Source organism: Asterias amurensis, chromosome 1 (genome assembly GCF_032118995.1).
Source record: "Asterias amurensis chromosome 1, ASM3211899v1".
Lineage (NCBI taxonomy): Eukaryota > Metazoa > Echinodermata > Asteroidea > Forcipulatida > Asteriidae > Asterias > Asterias amurensis.
The window spans coordinates 28,764,560-28,790,570 of record NC_092648.1 but is presented as its reverse complement, the minus strand read 5'-3'; the positions used below and the strand labels follow the sequence as shown (position 1 = coordinate 28,790,570).

At 37.8% G+C, this 26,011-nt stretch overlaps 1 protein-coding gene across 1 annotated transcript in view; it reads left to right on the top strand.

Moving 5' to 3' along the window:
• Positions 1–25,403, top strand: part of LOC139935844 (uncharacterized) — a 48,171-nt gene extending 22,768 nt beyond the window's left edge. The window contains exon 5 of the mRNA XM_071930447.1: positions 18,118–25,403. Coding sequence (XP_071786548.1) covers positions 18,118–18,249 — 132 coding nt within the window. The 3' untranslated portion in view covers positions 18,250–25,403. The remainder of the gene's footprint in view (positions 1–18,117) is intronic.
• Positions 25,404–26,011: the final 608 nt, after the last annotated feature.

The window sequence follows — 26,011 nt, the reverse complement described above, 5'->3', positions numbered from 1 at the left end:
TGATTTCAATCGCAGCTGTCCCTGTCCATGCTTCTGAAATCAATCCACAAGAGGCGCAAGTCAGCTTAATAAAGGACGAAAAGTGCACCCATTGAGGCTGAAAACTCAACCACACAGACATTCACCATGGCATAGAAAAAGAAATGGGGAAAAAAAAAGTGTGAAAAAAATATCACAGAGGAACATGTCTCCCTGCATGTTACACTGTAAGGAAACGCTGTGACAGTGTGAGGGAGGGTGAGTTGTATGAAGTGATCTGCCTTCGTTTGACCCTTGCTGGAAAGTACACAATCCCTGAGGATGCAGTACTCTGCACTCCGGTGAGTGCATTACCAAACTAAGTATTGGAATAAATGGAGCAAATTAAATGCAAATTCTTTGATGTATTCACTTGTTATCAATGCACAGGTCAAGATTCTTCTAAGATTTACTTACTGTTAGCATAGTAGGAGATTTTCTTTGTCGGGGGAAAAAAACATCATGTGTTTAGGCATTCAGATGGATTTTCTTTGTCGGAAAAGTCTTGTATAATCTCAACATGAGGGGTTTATTTTAATCAAATTTAAAAGTACTGTGTAGCTTCTTGCTATGTTTTGATTACGTGATATCTATGTTAAAATTCCTTGTTCAACATGTCCAACAAGAAACGCTCTAGGATATGATAAAAATTAACGTATGAAGTGTTCCGAAGACACCAAGTACATGTGCAGTTGTTGTACTCTAATGAACAATAGCTGCTGCCAATACAGATTTGTCATATAATGGGTACTTTATCATGTTCTCTGTGTGTTTGAGACTTTAAAAGACTCATGGGAATAGATGATCTACAAACATTTGATAACTTCTTCCATTTTTCTCAAACTCTCCTTCCAAAGTGGCTCATCTACCAGAAAAACTTATCACCAAATAGGAGTAAAGTTTCCTCATTACGGAAGTGTTTCAACATTTGGCGTACATTCCTTGACCACCCAGACAATGCCTGCCGAATCCAGCTCATGTCGAGGCTGTTTGATCTTGAGGGACTAAGCAATGTCAGCTGCCTGAAACTGTTGTTTACATATTATGATTCGTTTTATGAGATACAAAATTTCCACTAATGGAATCGATCAGTTTGAATGAAACTGCTCGCTCACTGTTTGGGCAGTTCTGTATCATGACATAATTCGTGATGGGTTCCAGGACATAATGTACTTTCAGCATAACTCTCACCTCGGCTCGACAAATATCTCAAGGGGCTATGCGATTTGGAATGATGCAAGGAGGAAAAAAAAATGGCACTCGGGGAAATTGAAACCACTCCTGGCTTAGGAGAGCTTAATGTTCTTTGGCAGCTGCCATCAAGACAAACATCTTGTGGGTAAAACATGATGCAATTGGACTGTCTGGATTGGGGCTTTGTACTTCTAAATTGGTCCTTCTTGGTCACTGAATCCTATGCCGCTAAGTCTGTCTTCCTCTTGGATGCAGATCGGCTCATCCTCGGTGCAGTATGTGGGTCTCCTGGAATCCCCTTGGGGGGAATGAGATGCATTCAGTGTTCTTTCAACAGCACATTGGAAGAATGTCCAGCTCTCTGTGTCGGTTGGTTTGCACCGACTCCTCATCAATGATGCCGTGATTGCAACCTATCACTACTTAATTAAAATATCTCAGAACTCATTAACAGAGTTCACAAGATCAAATTGCATTGCTGCTTGGACTTCAAAGCGAAGTGCATTATTGGGAATTGATGTTGTGTTGTCCTCGCTGTATGTCTTTGATTCAACCAAGGTCGCAATCCAGGAGGAATTTCAGCAGTGCCTGGATATCATGTCAGCTAATTTTAAATTAACTTTTAGTTTATTGTTAAAGGGTTGTTTAGGAGCGTAGTACATCCATAGCGCAGAGAGACCACAAAACATGTGCTGAGTGCACGGGAACAGTGTTTGAATTGGAAGTTTAATTTGTACACACCTTTAATTGGCCTTTGATCACTCCTGCTCTTACACACGCACAGATAGAGCAGATGGGCTCTTGTGTACAAAGATTATTCAAACGTCAATCCATGTTCTAATGGCACATGTTGTATGGTTTTGTTACTCGCAACACACTGTATTAGTTACACACAGAGACAAAAATCTGCATAGTGACTGGAGCGGAATCACTTACAATTGTGTTGATATATTCTATCAAAATTCCTCTAATAATGATTGCCATCTTTGAAGCAGATGGTCGGAATGTCTCAATCGTGAAAGACTGTGACAATGACATGTTTATCAATTTTTGCACAAGCTACGATTTTCAGCACTAAAAAATGTAGTCGAATGTTCTATGAATGGTTTCTGTTATTGGTTGCTCTTAATAATAAAAAGGAGCTCCAAGGTTAAATTAATTTTTTATGATGCACCCATTTTCCAATATTTAGTTTAGAGTCCTCATGAAAGTGGGGGACAAATTTACAAATCTCTAGCCTCTCGTTAAAATTTTGTAATCTGTCAGAGCACAATTTTAACCGAGACGCCATTTATAATGACCATTAATAGTTTATACTTAAAAATATATGGGTGTTGTTCCAAACAGTCATGTGTGTTTCAGTCGGATTTCAAAGCAGTCGGAAGAGTTTCTTTATTTTCAACAATAAATATGCAGTTTTGTACAAAGGCATCTGAGATATTTTCATGATTTGTCTTCCCCAATGGCTTTTTTTTGTTTGTTAGAAATCTGTGGTTTGAGAACAGAAGATTTCCCCCTCAATTATTGATTACTTGAAGCTGCACAGGAAAGGCTCAGTGTTTTCCATAGGGGGACCCTTCACTCACTTACTCCTGTTGTCATTGTCTGCTGATGACAACAGCCATGAATGATGGGTCCACCATGATGATGGAGAATATAACCCCCCCCCCCCCCCAATCCTAATACAGTTATAATGACATCAATGCATTGCAATCAAACCAGTGTCAATTTGATCACGGCCCTGCTTTTTATGGATAGGAGTAAGGGGGGAGGGTTTCAAACGCAATCATTCATAGCAACCCTCCTCTTGCTATCAGCTCTCATGGCTATCCAGTTTCCCACACGGTTCAATAAACTGAGGAGCCCATGATGATGGATGGATCGGTCAGGAAATTACTTTGTCTTCAGGCCTGGGCCAGTGATGATGCTGCTACTGCTGACCATTCCTACCTCAACACTTGGCACTCTGCGGGTGTTTCGCCAATTTGAGGTGTTTGTCCCCGGTATGATGCAGATCCTATTTGAAGTTGACACCCAGGGAAACCAATTACAGCTCATGATAAAATGTGTGAACAGAGGCAGGTGGATTCAATTGGGGATCTATAAGGGGGACGCATATTTGTGACATTTAAGTTGTTGCTTCTGTGTACACGCTGTGGCTCCTCTCTTTGGTTTGTGCTGAACTTTTATTGAATAGGTGTTGATTAGGTTTGCCAAAAGTGGCAAGTGTTTTCATAACCTTCACTGGAAATTTCTCACAAAACTGTATGCAATCTGAATCGACCTTTAAATACATTTTCAGCTTTTGTATTTGAGTTTGACATTTGTGTAAGGAACAGACCTAATGGGATGTATAAGTGCATGACAATGTGTATTGACATTATGACATTTACTGTAATAATAATGTCATTAATAAGGAATTGCCTACAAAGCACTCATCAATTAGGAACTTATACTACGTACTTGTACTCCAGGTCCAAGCCTGCTCCAAGGCAGTTGAAGGCTAAATAAGATGCTTTTAAAAGCAATTAAACTAGCCTGGTCTTATCATAAAGAGAACTTTGAAATATATTTATTCCAGCAACAGCAACATGTGCATGTAAATCAGATATTATTTCTTCAGTGTAGAATGCAATCAAAATAACATTGTGTAATTTAGGACGTCTTATGTACATCACAGAGCTTGTTGTGAGAGTTTATTGATTTAGAAATGTGTAATAAGATGCAAAGTTTTGTCAGTTTGCACTTGGAGATGTGTACCATACACACAAATCTGAATAGCCGTGGCAATTTTTCCAAGAATCCTTACACTTCATACACAGTCTAGATACAGTGAGAGAGTGTTTGTGAGAGTAGTCCCGGGCACTGACTGTCCTCCAGCATGAAACAAACAAGATGAGGGCTATAGACTCCCACACGATGCTAAGAATGCATCAGGCGTAGCTGGTCAGATGAGCCATGACAGTTCCTGCATGTAGGTAAAATAACACAAACACGCACTGTCTAGCTGATCAAGGAGGTGGTTTGGCTCATGGGAGAGGCATTCTTGATTAATCTTGTCTCTCATTACCTCAACTCAAAGTCTTCCAGTATCTTCAGAGTGCATATAGATCCTCTCTGCCTTCAACTCTGTGTTGGATGTCTTAAAGAAAGGGGCTCCAAGGTCAAAATGAGACTTGTGATGCTCCCATTTTCTAGTAGATATAGTACTAAATACGAATATTGGCAAACAAAATTATATGATTATGAGTGTCTAAAAAAAAAAAACATGGTGTAAAATATCAATTTAGTGTTCCTGTCCATCCCTTTGCTCGATATTAAAAAAGAAAAGAAACAGAAAGGATAATCCCAAGGATAGTAGACCAATGAATTGTGTAAATTCTATGAACACCATTATCTTTTGTCAGGTTCTGTGATTAATATGAAGTGCCGATTCTTTTATCAAGGGTTGTTCCGAGCAACGTTCAAGCTTTTTCACTCTCATTTTTTGGTTACTGTGCACTTTGTATTGTGTGCCGTTTGCCAGCTGTTTTGGGGAATGAGATGAGTTTCAATCACAAAAGCTATGGGGGAAAAAGTTCATACAGAAGGCCATGCTCTTATTAGCTATACATGTAGGTGTAGAACCAGTACTAGATGTACCCAAAGTGAAGTGTATTATTGAGCAGACAGTGAGGAACGTTGTGGTTAAACAAAATGGCCGAGCAGGATACTAAACGCCCACTGGATGTATTATGTATTCCTGTAGTAGAGAATCCATCACTATCTGAAAACAGTGATGAATGTTGACACGCACAGGCTTTGAAACTTATGACTTTACATGTAGTCCATTAATTCCCGCCATAAATAGAGTCAAAGAGATAATCCTAATGACCAGGTGGTCACTAACGGTGAGAATTTTCCTTGGGAAAAACAGGAAATAGTAGACTTGGGGAATTTCATGTTACTGTACCATCTATTTATAAAGTTGTCCATCCTGGGGCGTTTGCACTGGAACATGAGGCTGTAGAAGTCTCTCTTAGTGAATATTGTTACAGGCGCATGTTACGCTTAAATTCCTGTTTTGGTTGTAAACAAGGTTACGCTTTGTAATTATGGGAATCAACTTGTAAAGGACTTGTTCATACATGCAGAGTTGATTGATAGTGTACTGTATCTTTTAATCAAAATCTCAGTCGATAAAACACCATGGCTTAAAGTTAAAGTGTTGATAAAGTGAAAGTCTACCTACTACATGTATTAAAATATAATCGTTCTGCATTGTGTTGTGTGGCTAGAAATACAGTATGAACTGTGTATGGGAGTCATAAAAAATCATGGGCCCGTGCATCATAAATGTTTTCACGGGATACAACAGTGATTTTGTGTTACCCTAGGGATGTCCCAAATGAGGACTGTTAATACCCCCATTGGGAGAAGCAGCTCAAATCAGGGTAGAAGGCATCTTAATTGGGATACTTTGAGTTTACCTCATAAACCTGCACTCCCTATGGACTTGCGAACACTAAGTGCAGATGTCGGAACAATATGGATATTATTAACTCTTGCAACAACACTCCCATGGGAGCCATTCTCACGTATTGTGGTCTGCATCCATCATTTATTTCGTTATCATGGAAACTGGTAAATCATTTGGATACATTACATTTTACAGTTTGTTTAGGAGTAGGACCCAAATTTTGATTTGGTCAGCAGTGTGTCTTTGTCTATATACCGCACTGTACATGTTCCAAGAGTGCACGGCAGAGTCTACTCCGTGTAGGGCCATAAATTGTTTTTGACATTGTAATGCTGATTTATAGGCAAAGTTTTAAAGACAGATACAATTCCTCAAGAATGGACACCAACCTTCAGAAATCTATAACAAGGATTCATGTACGAATCATCTCTCAGTTCCAAACATTTTTTGAGTGAAAATTTATCCAAACTATATTTTTCGAAGGGAATCCTTTCTCAATAGTTTTATACTATCAACAGCTGCAGTGTCTTTCGCAGTTATTTATGGTCAAATCATTTTTGGATACTTACACATGACACTACCCTTTAGCCACTTTAGGAGAGCAGAGTTTGACCATTTATGCACATAAATTGTGAGATGTTGATACTGTTTTTAAGAAAGGTCAAAGAAAAGGCTCCCTGATGTTTGGGATCGAGGAAGCAGAACATATTACCCTGTCGCTTCATCCTCTAAGTCAAGATAACATTGCAAGTGTCGTACTAAAATCAAAAATTGTGCAGGCCTTATCAACAGACAAAATACAAATCGGTCCTTAATCTAAGCTCATTTTGAAGTTGCATAGTTATTACAATTGTACTAAAGAAACACAGGTTTAGGAGTCCTTGTGCCGACTTAACCTTTATTCTGAAAAATGTTAATGGCATGCCATTTCTACCCTAGCAGAGTTCTTAACTTTGAACAGTTTTTCCAATAATAATTTTTCAGTATTTAACAACTGGAATTTAGGTTGTGGCCAATGCTGTATATTAAAGGAACATGTTGCCTTGGATCGGACGAGTTGGTCTATAAAAAGCGTTTGTAACCGTTTTTTATAAAATGCATATGGTTGGAAAGATGTTTTAAAAGTAGAATACCATGATCCACACAAGGTTGCCTCGAAATTGCGAGGTTTTCCTTTCACTGTGCGAACTAACACAGTCGGCCATTTATGGGAGTCAAAATTTTGACTCCCATAAATGGCCGACCGTAATGGGAGTCAAAATTTTGACTCCTATAAAAGGCTGACCATGTTAGTCAACGAGGTAAAAGGAAAACCGTGCAACTTCAAGGCATGTTTGTACGGATCATTGTATTCTACTTTTACGATATCTTTTTACTCATGTGCATTTTATAACAAACGGTTACACACGCTTTTCAAAGACCAACTCGACCGATCCATGGAGATAGTTCTTCCTCCATGACCGATCCAAGGCAACGTGTTCCTTTAATACTTCTTTCATGAACTATCCATGACCACCCCCCAACCGGAGATACCACTACCACTACAGCCAACCATAGAGGAAGGTAAACCAACCATACCAATTGAGTCATGTTATCACCTCATTACCATATTTTTACATACAGGTGCTGTCCCATATTTTCATAGGTGGTTCAGACCCTTATACCTCTCTGAAAAGGGGCCCAGAAAGAATGGACAGGGATAGATAGGCCTCTAAACTGAGATGAAAAGACTGTACGCTTTGGTGGGTTAGGTCCATTTGTGAATGAAGTTAGTGGTGCATAGATAAGACCCTACAGGCGCGTGGCAGTTCAAAGGGCTATACAAACACTCTAAAGTAATTCCAGTGGTACCGTGTTTTCAATCTGATTCAGGAAATTGTGGTTTTTTTTGTGGGGTGCTGTCGTCCCCCCCCCCCCCCACACGCCAGGTCATTGTGAGGGGGACATGGTGTCCGGGAAGGCTAGCCTTTCTTGGCTTTAATCACTGGAATGTGAAATTATTTCTGACACCTTGGCAGGAATAAAGTAATGATTGGTTGTGAAAGGAACACAGGAATTGCGTTTTAAATAGCTGGATCATGTGGCTAACTTGTAATTCTATTGAGATGCAAATACATGAACTGTAAAAATATAGCTTCTGGACCAGGTGGCTGGGTTTTAAAGATCCGTTTTAAAGTCCAGCTTTATCTCTGTTAATCCTTCAAAAGGGAGGACACCGGAAATGACCATGTGCCAAATTGGCATGGTATTTTATGGGATCTTTGGGAACAGCAAGTTGTTAATTTGATATGTTTTCTAAAAGGAAAGAAGAGGGTTTTAGTTATGATGCCAGCCCATCAATATGGTTGGTGCCACAGTTTTGGACGTTTGACATAATTTATATTTTTGGATGGAGAGAAACCAGTATTAGGGATGACACATGGAAACTTCCAGTCTACATAAATTTTGCTACTTGGTTTCAACCCCACAAAAAAGTTATGCACTGACGGTTTGCGGCCATTGCACCCTTCATGTGTCACAGAGCAAGGCATAATGTGTGTAGTAATGTTTTAAATTAACCACTGTATGTATGGTAGCTGTACATTCTCTCTGCTATTTTGTAGTCACATAGTCTGGGAGATAATTAGTTGCCCATTAATGTGAATTAATTAGTACTTACTGGCGTCTTTTTAATATCAAGGACACCCAGTTTAACTCAGGTAATGAATAAGTCAAGCTGTCTGTGGGCATTGTATTAAATTTCAAAAGGTAACCAGTCATGCAATATTTCCACACACAAAAAACGGTACAAAATAATGGGTTCCCAATTCGTGTTTTTTGTTTGTTTCGCTATTATATGCAAACAGTGAAGGAATTTTTAAAGCAATATTCATGAGTAGGGCTGTGAGTTTTTTCTTCATCTGAGATGTCCAAAGGTTGTCAGATACATTTTCCTCGAATATACCTTCATTTCAGAGGTAAACATGTAACAGAAAAAAATAGTTAGAACTCTTAAATTCATTATCAGTAATTTTTCAGACAATAGTTAAATAATTAATTTTTTGTTTCCTTACCAATCATGTATAAGTTGTAAACTTTAAAATTGGCAGAATCTATAGACACCACACAAGGCTGGTAGAATGATCGGCCAATAGGAACATTTTCTTATTTGAGGATTTATTTTTGTTTCAGTACCATTTGGACCCCAGCGCTCAAATCTACCATTGAGGGGTATGCATGTTGAACGTTGAACATGCTGAATGCAGAATCCTGTATAATTGAGATGTACAGTGGTTATTTGTGTACATGATGAGCATACAAGATAAACACTGATTAATGTGATTGTAGTTCATGTCAGCTTAAGTACCATCTGCCTTTTTTTTTTATATGTCAAGATAATATTTCAGATTATATTAAGATAGATCATCAACTCTGTATGCCTTATTTGCATACAGCTGTCCATGGGCGAGGCACAAAACATATAAAGGAATGTCGTGAAGTGGATTAACAACAGAGAGACAAGTGTGGTAACCACAGGATTTGGAATTGTGTCAAGAAATGTTGACTCAGTTTGGCAACTTTTCCCTCAGTTATCACGCCAAGGTGACCTTTTCTGATGCTACTTGTGAACATCAAGATGGTCTCAGTGCATCTTGATGTTGGGTCCCCATCACTTGATCAGTCAGGCCGTAGAGGTCAGGCTAAATGGACCTGTCAATGTGAAGCACCTACTACAGGTACAATCTACATCAGGCTCCCCCCTTTACTCAAAATGGAAAAATTATTTGAATCAATGTATGGGGAGAATTTAGGGTAACTGTATTTTTTATTGAATATTCTACATCAGTGATTCATTGAATATTTCCATATTACCAAAATATAACTTGTCTTCTTTCTTGTATAGAAATCTCAGATATGAGTACATGAAAAATAATTTTCAATGTACTATCACTACCGTTACTATTATTAACTAAGCATATTTCACGTATTGAAACGTATTGGAACTCCTTGCCTGATGCATGTTTCCCTTCTCTTTAAATCTAGACTATTTTAAAAGGGAGTATCATTTCCTACCTTCAGTTATAGCCCTTTACCAAGAGTTGGGGTGGCGAATTTGCATAAAAATTAAGAAGTAATACATGTTTGTTTGGGATACATTATAATTTCACAACTTAAACCTACATGTATCTCCTGAATTATTTTTTTCTTATTCTGTCTAATAAAATATTGTACATGACAGTACAGCGGCAACGCCAGTATGAATAAAACATTAATTTTCAGAACACAACTTTTCAAACCGATAAAGATCCCATGTATTTTAAATGAAGCCGCGGTCAGTGTCCCTCCGTATGTATAATGTTGCGCATTCTTCAGTAATCAATACGCCCGCTAGTAAACTGCCCATATCTTGCCAATCACGAGGCCATACGTGTGCAACTGTGCATGCATAGCCGACCTAATGGTTGGGAGCTAAATTCGTTTAATGCCTGCAGTCGAGCAGATATTTCATTATTGAGTTCATTGGCCCACTCCATAACTGCACAGTACATCTAAATGTTGCCGAGGCTGTATAATAACCTCTTAAATTGCCTCGTGACTAAATTTATAAATTAAAATGTTAATTATGATCCCTACTTTACTAATGCTTGTGTAGAGATATTAACTCATAAAAGTATGATTGAGGTGCAGCTTGAATAGAGCAGCCTGTTCATCTATAAAATGTTAATCAAATAATGGAAAAGATGGTACCATGCCAAAACTGAAGCTAATTGACTTCATTTACATAGTCTAGTGTCAAGTTAGTTTATCAAATTATTGTAAAAAAAAAAGCAAAGCATGCAATAGATTTGAAAAACACTACCCATTCTCATGATACTTGGTTTTTATAATTTTGTTTTATTGCAGAGTAGATAATTATAATCACTATAAGCACTGATAAAAAAAAAAATGTATTCAGCGTTTTCATCGGAAATTACTCCATAATTCATTGCATTGCATCAGTAAAATCTTTGAATATATCTGTTAAAAAGTGTACAATACAAAGAACTTTCAGTTGTCTATCTGAAAGATGGAAACTCACTGATCATTACTGTCATACCAGTTCCAACGAATCCTCCAGAGAAATACTGCAGTCTGAAATATTGTTGATTTCAAGAAAATACTGCAGTCTGAAATATTGTTGATTTCAAGAAACGGTGTGTGAAGATCCTCAAAATCACCATACTGATTGGAGCAATCACAAGAAAACCCACTCTGATTTGAACCTGATAATCAGCTCTCTTTTTTTAATTGTTTTTCCAGAATTGGGATTAATGTGTTTGATGAAATTGTGTGAATGGTGCTTTTTCAAAACAAGAGAATGGGAATAAAATGTTTCTTAATGTATTGAATGTACTTTCCACTTCAGTGTACATTTTTGTTCCACTTCTCAGTGAAACAAAAATGTCTCAAGACAGAAAAGGACATCAGGCTTGATTAAATGGAGTCATCGAAGTAATATGATTATTTATCGGTACAGCCCTATTTGTTCAATCCATTGCATTCTGTCTCGGACACGGCCTCTGAGTAATATGAGCGTACTCAATAAGTTGACCCTGTGGGCCAAGTGTAAACCAATCAATAGTCACTTAAAATGTGCACTCAGTACAATGTCAGCAGCAGAGAGAGAAAATAAAACATCCGGATGCTGCTGCCTAATGAACCAGCTAGTAATGCCATTTTAAATATATGTTGCCATGGAGATAGATAATTTAACCTCTGAAAAGAGATGGTCAAGTACATTTCTTGTTAACATAGACTAATTGTGTAATTGACTGCATTGGAATCTTAAGATGGACATACTTAATAGCCCAAAATACTGATCTAATACTGATAACTGTTAAATTGGAGAATGAACTTACCTCTAAAGTGAAAGATGTTTCAGCGTTTAATGTGCCTTGAATATCTGTTAGTCTCGTTAAATTGTTGTTTTGTGACATGTGTATCTTGTTGGGAAGTTATTCCATCTAAATTGCACCTAACCTGAGAAGATAAGAGGCATTGAGTTTCATGCAAAATGATCATTCAACATGGCTGTATGAAAGCTTTAACTTTCACTTGTTCTAGCGTGTATAATGCCCGTTCCTGATTTGTTCCTAATTTCTGGGTTTTATTAGCGAGCTGTTGTTTTTGCAAGACCTATTGGCAACTAAAAGTCAGAACTCCTTACTTGGTGTAACGCAAAGAGTGTTCTTAACTTGAGGCGTGTTGTATCATCTTCAAGATATTTTTGGTCAGTTTCTCATTTTCTTTCCTGTCGTTTGTTGCTGTATTAAGGGTGACACAATGCGAAATAGCTTTTGTTATTTTCTCTTGAATTTGCAAATTTACAAATCTTCACCAGCTGCACACATTTTGAGTTCACATCTCACGCTTCTGTTTGATAGATTCCTGTGAGCAACACGAGCAGGATGTGAACCTGAAACTTCTGCTTACCTGGCCTGGTTTCCCATTTGTATTTATTATCTGAATTGCATATATTTAGATAATTTTCTGACAGCCTTTTCTAGGTTCTGTTCTCAATATCCATCCTTCCTGTCAGCCAAAGTTTTTAGCTCACTAGGGAGCCAGTAACTAGTGGAACCATCCTGCATTTGTGTAATTCAGGGCTAAATTAGAAATGTGTTACAACACTTTGTTTTGGCACTGTGTGTTTCTTGAGAAATAAGGTCGCATTCCTTGAAGATGATGATAACATTTCAGATGGACAAACAGGTCTTCTCAACCTGACACCAGTCTTCAAGACTTGAAACCATCAAAATAGTTTCTTATAATCACCCAGAATTTCTTCTGCAGATGGTGGTAAACTTCACCAGTCTGGCTCTCTACTAGGGGCTTTTAATATACTTGACCCCATGCTGTAAAACTTACTCTGGTAGAAATAATTTGTAAGATTGTGCCGCCTACTCAAGAAAAAAAGAAAGAAAAAAAACCCTAGCCATCCCAAGGCTGGGTCCCCAGCAATCAAGTCTAGCAATTTTAACTGTCCAGATCAGAAATAATTGGAAAGAAAAATACAGCTCGGGCCAGTACAAAGCACATGTAACTGTAATCATACATGCGCCAGCTGGGTGTGTTATTTTAGCCGCAGTTGAACCAAAAGGGGAATGGTGATATGAATTGCACAAATACCAAACTGCCTCTTGAATGCAATCAATAAACTATGGTACGGTTTGGGGCACATTGTGCCCTCGGTGTACTCCACTGAGGCTGTGGGAATAATTAGAGCTTGCGTTTTTCAGGTGTATAGTTAATAGCGGCATGTAGTTTTCCTTTGAGAGAGCAGAATTATATATTGTGCGTGAGTGTTTTTTGAAGATGTTTTATTATATTCACAGTGAGGTAAAGGAAAAGTTACAGCAACATCAATCAACTGCAGTTGCATCAATCAAGCATTCATACTCAAACATGTATTAAAAAAAAAACTAAAAAAAAACAGGCATATTGGGAAGTGTGTGCTTTTGCTTGGTTCTACTGGTTCTTGGTTCACCAGAGGCAGCCAGCCAGGCAGTCGGTGCAAAAATGCATGACTAATGATGAAGATGGTGATGATTATGGTTAACATGTACACCCATTTTGGCATCACAGCCCTTGCAAACTGAATTGATAAATTTGAGTATACATAATATCTGTACTGAACATCATTTGGCGCCATGGCTTCGTTAAAATAATTTGATGTACATTAACCTATACACAGGTATGTCTAATATTAAGTACCGGTAGGTATATAAGCACGTTTCTCAGAAAGTATGCATGAGTTGGTCGCATTAATACATCAATTACTGCCTGTGTTGAAGTCTAATGACCTTGCAGCTACTCCATGGCCCTCGCAAGCTGAATATTTGAGTGCAACACTCAATTTATTACAGCGTGTATGAATTCATCAAATATTGGTTGTGGAGACACTTGTATCTAAGACTTCTTGACGACTGGTTAGCGTTGCCCTTAGCAAAGGGCTGGCAAGCTGATGATAATCCTCTTTGTGTATGGTTTGCCAGCTCGTATTCCCCTTTGTGAGGCACGCGATGGCTTATGATCAGATGATGCAAAGAATGAAGATGGACTTGATTGAAATTCTAGCCTGTGGCTTGGGGATAATATCCGGCCAGGTTTTAAGCAGTTTGCCACTGAGAGTGTCTCAAGTTATGACTTCCTGCAAGGCGCTTGGATTTCTATAACACTTTGACTAATTTCAGGGCTAAAAAAGAGGGGAGGAAAAAAAATTGGTTCAGGGAATTTTATTCATTTGAATCCCCACTTGATTTTACTTGAGTGTATTTTCCAACTCAAGTATGAAATGAATTTATACATTGCATGAACACTCTAACCTGGGCCCAATTTTTAGAGCTGCTTATAAGCAGAACACTTGTCCACATTTTGTGCCAAGCAAAAGACAGCCAGATACCAGTCAAAAATTGTACACATGAAATGGTATTTTGGCTGGTAACCTTATTCCGGTAAGCATAGGTTGTTGTTCTTGTACTTTTTGTGCTTAAAAAGCAGCTCTATGAAACTGGACCCTTACAGTGGTGTTAATGTTTGAATATTCTGCATTTCGATGGTGGCAAAACGCTAACTGATCCCTCACTTGCATCTAATAACTTTGTGCGATAGAGCAATCCCTCTTGGGGATCACAAATGTGTCTAAATCATTTAAAATCAATCAAGTTTATGTGTCGCAATTGATCTCACACACAAAAACACCCACTCGCTCAACTCAATACCTCTTGACACAAATTGATTAATTGATCACGGCATCATAATGGGAGCATTGTTATGTGCGATGTAGGTGGGGTACACATGTAGGTGTTTGTTAACTAGTTCGAGTGTGTACATGTACATGTACACATACATTTGCAGTTCACAGTTACATTATAGGAATGTGTTTCATGCTTCAAAATAACTCATGGCATCCACTGCCGTGGTGCCCTGTGCTTTTACCCTGGTGCCCTCTCAAGGTTCCAATAAAAGTGCCCCTAACCAGAGTCAATTTGCTGTGCCCCTTCAGGAGCGAAGTTCAAGGCTTGATGTTTATTTACAGTACCGTACTTTTGTGGGTATCGGGCTTCACTTGGCTTCACTTTTTGCACAGGAGACCAATGCAAGCAGTCCATTTTGCTAATGCTTGATGCAAAGAAACCTCCATAGTAGAAGACAACTAAATTATGATGCAACACTTTGGCACATTTGGCTTATATTGTATCACATGTCATTTATAATGAAACCTCCCGAGCCCCGGAGTTCCTGTTCTCTTCCATTATCTTAAGCATGCCAGTTGCAATCACCCGAGGTCTTAACGAGCTAAGGGCTTTCCATTGATTATAGTCTTCCTCTTGATCCCAGATGACTCCCGGGGGCTACAGGAAGGTTGATACAGTGCCAGATGCAACCCCAGATACAACATACACCCTGAATATCCTAGCATTGTTTCACAAATACTTTGTATTATTTCATACATGTACCATATAGTGCCAGATGCAACGCCAGATACAACATACACCCTGAATATCCTAGCATTGTTTCACAAATACTTTGTATTATTTCGTACATTGTAGTACCTTGTGGTGTCATAATGATGGGCCTGGTTCAGTACAAGGTCATTGAAATGAACACTGTTAATCAGAAATTATCCTGAAATGCAATTTCAGGAAGATTTGTTTTCCCTATAAAAAAAAAATTCTTGTTACATATTTCTGGTAATGGTACCAAAGATGCTTTATAAGTGAACATGCTTTTTAAGTGAACTTAAAATCATTGTATCGTGCAAACCTGAGGAAACCTGTAAACAAAGGTGCTTGCTATGTGAACCAGGAACACTGGTTTGAACAATAAGTGTTCTTGGTTATTTTATGTGCACTACCAATGTAGTACACCAGACCTATGGCTCAATGTCCCATCTGAAGTTCAAAGAAATATTAAATGCTCAAGTTTCCTGCTCAAGTACACAAGTGCCACAACCAGGACTCGAACCAGCTGGGGCTCAGATCGCCTGGCCGTGATACATTTTTGGAGTCTCCCTGTGTGTGTTACTGTGAGTGCGTACTTTAAGCCAACGCATGGCCGGTTACATGCCCACAATGGCTGACCACATCCAGACTGTAGCTCTGCGATTGACGTCAGTTCCAGGGGTCTAATGCCTTCTTTACTGAAAACTGAATCTTCTGGTTTCGATTCAATATGTAACTCATGAGTCACTAATGTGAGAATCGTGGCTGAAAGTGTGTGCACGTGCTTGGGGAAAGTCTGTGCGACAATGAATTGGATGAAACAACGCTTTACAAATGCTGGGAGCAAAACAAATCCTGTCAGTTGAATGTAGGCTACATGGTTTACATTCTACAGTTAAAGACTGCACTGTTCTCTTGAAAAGTTGGTGTGACCATGGATTGGAGGAGGTACATGTACACAGCTTTTTCGCAAGTGTCACAGACCCGGCCAAAATCATACAAACATTTCAAATTATACCTGTGTATATATGTAAATAGACAAGACAAGAGCATGTCCTGTTTGCGCTAGGTATTTTTCCTAACTCTAGGGCCCTGTTTTAATTCCTGTTCTATGTATTGGGTTTGGTATTGTGTTTTCCCTGAGATAACTCTGCTTGAATCCTTCCCACCCCTACCCCAAAGCTAAAACTGAAACTTCTTTCTCTGTTTTCTGTCCATGGGGTTATTTGCTAGTATCCAGATTAAGTTTCCTTTTTCGAGAGCCCTTGGCTTCATAACCAGATTTAATAAATGAAATGAAAACGAAATGAAATCAATTGTGCAGGTGTGCACGTGTCTGTATTCTGTCATTATCTATAAATATACACACTGTAAAGGCACATCAGGAGTGGTTTGAGAAACTCCACGACCACGTCAGTGGAAATGGCATGGCCTAGAGAAATCTGTTTTGTTCATTTGGTACCTTCCCATTTGTTTTCATAGACACCTTAATCTTTGGAATCTCTGAAAAGGAAATTTGAATGATACTGGAACTCTGAGGCACCGCCCTTGTTTGTTGATGGCCCATGCTTTGTGCACCAGGGTAGTGCAGTACATGTTAAGTTCAGGATGTTAAAATTATGGTCATCAGCACCCCATCAAGTAGAAATTCTTATCATTACTCTCATAGAACACGTGGTGGGGACCTCATTCTTTGGCGCCTAGAATTTTCTGAAATGAGGATGATCATTTTATAACAATGTGAAAAACAACTCCATGTTAGTTACTATTTTTTTCAAAAAAAAAAATGTCATAAAAATTACTGCTTAATTTGTTGCTGTTGATTAGTGATTGGATATAGTCTAGCGAATCCTACTCGCTGATGTATGTTCTGAGCAAGCGCACACACTGAGAACATTGGATTTACCAAGGTAGTCTGCTGCCACCTCATGCACCTAGTGTTCGTAAAACTGTCTCTCGTTGCAATTGCCACATTTCAACAGGTTAATTATGTTTTAATCTTGTTATCTTTGTGCATTTCAAGCACTTTGTATATTATGCAAGTATACTTTCAGAGTCTATATTGTAGTATAACATGGTTTCTTCAAATGTTATACATTGACCTTGACTTGTCTGATGTCACTTGTCATTGGTCAAACAGCTAGAATGCTCGTCCCTTTTCCAAATGTTATGTGTTAAGAATGTTCAGTGGGAGAGTAGGAGAAGGCCCTGGGAAAGTGTTGGGCACACGTGTCCCATTCCCCTAGTGACTGGATACTGTAATTGGCTCCATGATTCCTGTGTCTCAATGGATTAATCTCCAAGTTAGAGGGGACGTTCACAAGCCAAGTTGAAGGATACTGCACTTCCATGCTGAGTAAACCACAAGCATCTTGTTTACCAGGTTCACACTGGGACATAATCAGAAGCATTCATCCTTGCCGTATAATCAGTCACGAAAGTAGTAACGACACATTGATAATGATCTCGATGAATTATTACATTCTGAGTTAATATAACTACATTTGGTCGTGCGAGGTGTGCGTGCATAGAATGAGCGGCATTATGTAGAGATCTTGTGGTGAAATGCACTTTCTTTAAAGCTCCCATATTGTAGTTTATCTTGGGAATCTTACAACTGTGGTGCTGTGTATGATGATGTTTTTAACCAAAGTTGAAAGGAGGTTCAACTTAAGGTGACCCCACTGCTGCCACTTCCCAGGTTGTATCGTAATTTTTGGTGTGATCCCTGGCAACACGGCAGTACAGGTTGTATGGCTTCTGACAGGTGCAAAGGTATTGACAAAGTACGGAGACTGCGAACTTGAGGGCTACATGACTCAGCTCCGAAGGTCGCAGGTTCAATTCCTGCTGTAGTCGATTTTTCTTTGTTCAACCCAAAATCATAATTTACCCGGTCAGTTTCCCTTGTGGTTTATCACTTGATAACAAAATTTGAAGACGACTTTAAATTTGTATCCTTTTTTTAATTAATTCTTGCAGGGAATCAACCTGAACAACAACAGAATACCTCCACGGCTTCTGTGTGATCCAGCTGTGTTCTCCTTCAGGTCTCTGAGTACAGTCAACCCCATGACTCCAGTAGAAGACCCATCATCCCTGGCTGCCTATTGAGTCAATCTTCAAAATACTACAAGCGGTTGGCTTCAGGATAGGATCGTGGTTTCTTGTAGGATGGTGGCTTCTCGATTCGATATTCAATGGAGCTGTGTAAGGAAAGAGGAGGAGCAAGCCAAGCTAATTCTACAGCCTGGATTTTCAGCTCTTAGAGCCCTCCGTCTGTTTATACTATTTTTGTATTAAGTTGACTGATCATTCAAAACCACACAACTGCTCTGGTTTTGAAGGGTAGAGTACCTACCTGTGCACAGAGTCAACTTTATGCAGTCTACATGCATTCACTGCATTGGATCACACTGCTGGCTGACTAAAGTGCCTGTATCATTATCATACGATAAAATGATTCAAATGATGATTGAATGATAAGTCAACAGGAGGGTTCTGGACAACCTGCATCTGTTGAGATCTTGGAATGGACTTTTTCTGCCATCTTTCTCATGTTCAGTTTGTATTCATAGAATATATATATTTAAACAAAAGTTGATTTCTTTCTTCTTGTAATCACAAATGAACTGGAAAAGTTTGTTCAGATCCTTGCTTTTTTTATTATAAAAGTATTGAATGATTGTTTGGGATTCTTAACATCCTCTATTTTGTGACTTTTTTGGATCATTTTGAATGAAATATGCAGCGCCACTGTTTTTGGGCTGCGTTCCTAATTTTTAAGCATTAAGATGATTTTCAGGTAAACGTAAATGAAATAACTACCTCTTTGGTGTAATATTTGTCTTCAAACAAAGTGCTGACTTGTCTCGTCTTTTTGAGTAGAACTTTTCTCAACGTCGTAACGGTTCTTTTTTTTTCTTTCTTTTAAAAAGTGAGTGACACATTTGGTAACAATGTGACTATACGATAAGTTACTTCTTAGCGTTAATGTACTCTTTCAATCAGAGAACTCAGGTATTAGAGACAACAACTGGGTAGTGGCAGTTTGAGAATGGTAGAAGAGAGGTTTTTTTTTCGTGGGATAAAATTATGGAAGGGAAGGGCATTCATTCCAAACGGTCTGGGTTTGTACACAATCGAACAATGCAACATTGGCAATTGTCATGACAATAAACCAGCAAACAGCCCACGTCTTTGACCTGTAAAGGGTTTGTATGACATTTGACTGTGAATGTGAATGCAGGGCGTGTACACTGACCTTGAGATAGAGATTGGCTGATCTACGTGTGCGTGACAGGGTTTCATTTGGTGATTGATCTTGAATTCATGTTCAAAATAAGGGGTTGTTACAAGCGCCGCTGCAAACCACAATGAAAGTCCCTGCAATAGGGCAAAACATTTCAACAAAATGTCGTTTCATATAAGCAAATTTTGACTGGTTTCCTGTTGATTTTTGCGTTGCAGAGATTTGTTAAGCAATCTGCTTGGTCAGCTTTATGAAATTAAACCCAGAGCACTACAGCATGCAGCCTGTTCCACATATTTTGTGTCTTGGATACAAAATACAAAATAAATTTTGTGATTTGTTCGTAAATGACATTAAGTATATTGTATACATCACAATGACAGGCTCAGCTTATGCGTGTACATGCAGCTCCACAAATCAACATAATGTTATCTCTACGTGAAAACCAAGAAGGCTTCACTCACAAATTCCAAGAACTGAGTTTTGAAGGACTCTACAGTGACAGAATTGTCAGCTAAAAGCAGCCTTCACAAAATGACACTGCTGCGATTATTCATCGCTGGGCTATTGGCCTCTCATGAACGAGTGAAATAGAACCCTGGAAATTTAATCAGGCTTGGCAAATATATGCAAGGTAAACTCGTTGGGTGCAGTTTGCATTGGTGTGTTCTCTTGCCAAGGCATGAGACCTTTATATGAGCCAGTAAATGTAGGTTGGGCTGTTGTAATGTATAGTGTTTACAGCACTGATGGCAATCCAACCAAAAATGACAACTGCATGAGAAATCTCTTCTTTCCCTGTTGTGTACATATTTGTATCCAATTGTGGTTTGCTGTGGTCAATGACAAGGCAACGCATCAGCTCTAAGGTAATTCAAGATTTTTGACAAAGGACAGCCTGGCGCTAACCACTGGAGCCCACCTTGAGACCACGCATGTTTATCATTGATTGTCCTGCAAGCATAGAGTACTGCAAGGTAGATCAGTCATCTCTGCTTACATCAAAAGGACCTTTTGTCAAAGTGCAACCATCTCTCTTTCCATTCTATTCAAAATATACCAACCATAGGTCAGATCTGAAGGGAAACAAGTATTACCAATGGTCATGCTGGGAAATAATATACAAATATGGTGGCATTGTTGTACAAATTCGTATAAGAGTCGAGGACATCGTTGTATCTTCTAACAATTTACTGCTAAGCAAAAACATGTTGGAAATTGTACATGCAGCACTGTACTTTGGCGGGTAACCATATTCTGGTATGCATACATGTCTTGTGCTAAGCTACATTTTGTGCTTAAGCAGCTGTAGGCCTATTGTACAAAGTTATGCTTACTAGAATATGGTTACCAGCCAAAATACCTTGTTACATCCATCATTTTTGCCTGGTAAGCAACACTTAATGCTTAAGCAACACTGGGCTTTGATCTGTAAAGAGTCTTAAACATTGTGTACGTACATTGTAGGAATGTACAGTTTTCTTTTACCAGTAACTTTGTTCGATCAACGTGTACTTTGTAGAAAAATCTGGGTTGTTCTGAATCACTGCCACTTCTCAGTTGTTTGGTCAGCGAATGCCAGGAAGTAAGAGCCTTTTTGTGAACTTACTCGTGGTTACATTTCGAACGTTTTTTGTACCATGTTGTAATTCTATTGAATATTTGATTCCAACTTTGGGTGTGTTGTTTAGGGTTGTTTTAATTGGAGAAGCTTGGTGATTTTTTGACAAGCACGGCATTCGCTTGAAAGAAAGTGCCACTTTTTGAAATTGATAAAAAGTTTTTAGTCATTTTCCTAGAATGAACAAAAAAGTCTATTGGTATAGTTTTTAGATATTAATGTTCAGAATGAAAGGTATTAATATAAAAAAAAAGAAACCTTACATTAAAAAAAAGTTAAATAGATAACAACGAAAACCACTATTTAAACTTAAAATAGTGCTGTTAATATATTTTAAAATTTTGCATCAATTTTTTTGTATTGTGTGTGTAGCTGTGTGCTTTTGATTTTATTTATGAAATTTAAGTTTGCTCAGTATGTTAATGTAAAGAAAGCTTTGGAATAGTATTAAACCTTGTGATTTGATTTTACTTTTTTTTTCTAAAAACTTTTTTTTAATGGGATTTTGTTGTTGTAGGCCTGCTTAAATCTAAGTTGTAAATTAGGTGATTTTTGTTGTTGACACGTTTGGTTTTTAAAGAAAATGGGTCTACAAGGGATTAGGCGCTTCTGTTTTGTTTGTACGGACCAAGATTATTGTAAATTTGTGCATTTTTATTTTTTAAGCAATCTTACTTTGTGTTATTCCAATTTGGGTGTATTGCTGTGTACAAGAGTAATATGATAATATGAAAAGTGTAAAAGTTTAAATTTCCATAAGCCGTGTTGGAAAAAAGTTAAAGGAAATGCCATGAGTTTGGGAGCGGTATTGTCCTGTATTATAGTAATTATTTTATACATTTACCATGTAAGATACTATTGAACAGATTTGAGGTTTCTTCACCACAGGTCAAGCAAACACAATGTATTTTATGACCATTGCTACATGTTGCAGCTGTTCGGCCATTTTGTTTTGTATTTATTTGTAACTGGCCACTCAACATTTCATTTTTTTCCTTCTTTTTTTAAAAGAGATAAGTTAATAACTGTGTACATTTTCCATGAATGAAAGGATATGAGCATGAGATGAAAACATTTGAGTTAATTTTAATGAAAAGTAAGTGAAGAAGGCATCTGGTACTTCAGGGGGGCTTAATCCATGGGCTTAATGTTCTCATTATTGTGGAAGTGCCCTTTATTTCCTCAAAAGTCACCTCGCCCTTGTGAAAAATGACATGAAAAATCAATGCATTGTTTGCCGTGTGGCTGAACTTAATAACGGTTCTCGAACAAAACTGTGTATGGTGGCATGATAAGGATAGGTGGCATTATCGACCTGCTTGACTTACACACATGGTATAGCTTTTTTTATGGGAGAAAATATAGATTATTTTCGCTCCATAAGCAAATTATCAATATGTTTTTTAAAGTAAAAATAATACTACTTCTGGGGGCATGGACAATTCAAGAAACTATTGGTACGCAATGCAAAGATTTCCAATTCAAAAAAGTGCACTTAAAAATAAAGCCAAATAACTTACTCTCACGTTTTGTCATGGGTGAAAAAAAGCACACTGCAAAGTTTGATCATTCATGCAATATACCTCAAACAAATATAAAGCCCTCATGAATTATCACTAAAAAGAGAAAAACAAGCGTTATGAGATCAAGTTATTGTTAATTTGGCTCGGCTCATGAGTAGTTCAAATGAGTGAGTTATTGTACACTCTGTTTACTTCTTCTCAGTCAACTTGTGTTTCCCTTTCAAGTTCCTGAATGAAGTGTATTTATAGGAAACCTTTGTATTAGTTGTAACCAAAGAAAGGGAAACATCACGGATGATCTAGTAGGAATTGTGCAGTACTCAAACACTAATTATTAACGGGAGAAAATATTGAGTTTGGAATTGATACAATTGTTTTGATTTCTTGATAACCCATGAGCGATAACCAAACATGTAGGAAGGATTTCTCCATACGATATGAAAAGCATTGGCTTCAGGACATTAAACTATGACATATGCAAACCACTGGGAAGATTGCTTTGTCTCTTCGTACGCTGATAGTTCCATAGACGTGACTTCCACGTAACTAATTATAATTCTTGGTGAAAGGAAAAAAAGAAGATCAAAAGGGCAGGAAGCATGAACACACTTCATGAATTCAGCACTTTGAAAACTAGCACTATGAAACCTGGATATTTGTCAGACAATACTCTTTCGAAACCACAGTCTAAGGATTGTGTCATTTCTCTCATGTGCGCAACAGTTTTTTGCAACAAAGGTATCTAAATGCTGGTGGTGAATTTGAGAATGGAGTTACTGGAATTGTTATTTTGTATAAAGAGTCGAGCATGGCGAAACTTGGCCAGTCATCCTTGTCAAACACTACTGCCATCTTTCCTATAAGTTCACAACCATAAACTTTGTTTCAGTGCAATAGATCACATTCATCCATGTTATGTCCCAGAATCTATCTGCTCTATACATTGTTAATTTCAGCAATAGTTACATGTCTTGAGAAAATGAAACCTAGAACTGCATAATGAGGTCCACTTTGTGCGTCATGACATTGCTCGAAGAATAATAAAAGCACATGGACAAAGAGGAAGTATTTTCCTTTAATGAGAACATTTTCATTCTAAAATGGATTTTTTTTTCTTTTTTTGTTTAAAGTTATTTTAAGAGAAAGTCTTTGATTTCTGTGCATTTTTATGGTACATTAATGTTGGAAATTTTGCAGACGGAAAGTGTGTGTTTATGGGGGAAAAGCTTTAAAGGAGTTGTAGAAACAACTTTCTGGATTAAAGTGACTAAGCTAGGTTTTAAGAATGTCTTGGAAACTTAGGACTGGCCAACTCAGTCTTGGCTACTACTTAGCGGTACAGATCCTCTTTAAAATACATAAGATATTGCCAGCAGCGTGATTAGCTCTTGCTAATCTTCTTATGGGCTAATCCCCTTCTCCCATGCCTTCAATAGGACACTTATGGTCAATGATGCAAATTAAAAGCTGCTTGTGTTTTGTTTTGTGTCTTTTTGGAGATTAAATTTTTCACTGCATAAAGTCAGACATGTCTAGCGCTGCATACCCTTTTTATGGTACATTAAAACTTTGTGTACTCGTGTTTTGTTTTGAAACAAGTTTTTATTGGACAAAGTTGCATTCGGATTTGGTATATATTTTGATTGCATTTTGAAACGGCGAATTTGTTTTCTTTCCATTTTTCAAGCAAGAAAACAAATTCACTGTGGATTATTATTATTTCTTAAATACGGAAATATGACAGTTAGTGTTTGAACAAATGTACATTATATATATCTTTGTATTGCTACCATGATTGCTGCATTATAAGCATCATCAAATTAAATTGAAGCTAATTTTGTCTTTTCAAGAGATTTATTCTAGGTGAAATATTCAGTTTATATTCCGCCGTGGGGTAAGTCCTCCACCAGTGGCCATGTTATATGGCTTGCTTTCAAGACCTGGGTCCAATTTCATAGAGCTGCTTAAGTAGATACATGAGAAGGCTGGATACCAGTCACATGACAGTTTATTCTGATAAGCAGAATTGTTTTGTGCTTTATTAGATATGTTTTGTTCTTTTGCAGCTCTAAAAAATTTTGCCCTGTGGGCCTAATCTCATACAGCTGCCAAGAAACTATTGCTTAGTACATTTGTTTGCTAAGCAACCACTAACGGGGAACCGGCCACATACAATGTACTTTACATGGTATTTTGATGGGTAACATATTTCCCCTAAGCAAGATCTGTCTGTGCTTAGCAAGTTGTGTGTCTAAGCAGCTCCATGACATTGCTTCCCAAACATACGATGTGAAGGTATTTTTTTTATACAAGATACGAACCTAGCTTTCGAGGAAGTAGATAACTTGACCTTTAACCCAGGTGTGTACATTACAGTTGTAAGTACCTAATAATATAAATAAAAGGTTTTTGGTTGTATGGAATAATTTGATTACTTAAACTGCATTGCATAATGAAGTGTTTTAAAACTTGCAAAGGTTTATATAGCTTTACACATATTTTGTTAAGACACTAAAAGTTGTTGAAATTAACAATTGCAGTTATTTTAAGCAACAATTTTTGGTTTCAAAAAAGAGAAACCTTTGTGTTCATTTTAATCTCCAAGTATAAGCAAGCATACTCCAGGGTTTGAATTGATGCCTAATTTGCATTGTCAGTGTTGAAAGTGTATTGCACCTTTGAATTGGGAATTAATTATTGGAAGAAAGAGAAGCTTCTTTATCATTTTTAGCAAGGATTAATTCAGACTATTGAGTTGTTATTGGCAATGGCATCAGAAAATGGTACGCCATGCCATCTATCAGACATGATATTTTTTAAAAGATGTCCATTTCTGGATTTCATAAATAAAAAAAGTGTATTTAATCAATAACATGTGTCGATCGATATTACTTTTTTGGTGTTTTAAACTTTGATATCCCATTGTATCCAACAACCCCTTGAAAAGTTTTTCAAATTGATTTTTGAAAACCTGTTCCCAACACATTTGTAGAATTGTATTGTAGTCGGTGTGATGAGGTCACAACACAGACTGTATATAACCTAGATAACAGAAATCCTTGATCTCTTTGTTTTTATCCCCCCCCCCCCTCCCCTCCGATCAAATGTATGCAGTCAATAAAATAAAGGCTGGCCCCCATAATCTATTGATTATAAGTGTTGTGATTATACTGACCATAACAGAATCCACAAAATCAATACGTTAGAATAGTTTAGAGGCATTGTACTCAAGATTCATGCTGGCACAGGTGTGGCCTTTTTATTGGGTGTGATGAAGGAGTAATCTCTTTTTCTACACAACCCATAGTTACATCCTGCCATACATACACAGGTGTCTGTATTTTGGTATTCATCAACAATATTCAAAATATGGAGAACACATCACCACCTGGGTCACAATTTCATGAGTCTGCATAAGTCTGTACTTAACAGGGTTTGCCCTCAACTCTTTCATTGACTAGCCAGTGGGACTGCAAGCGT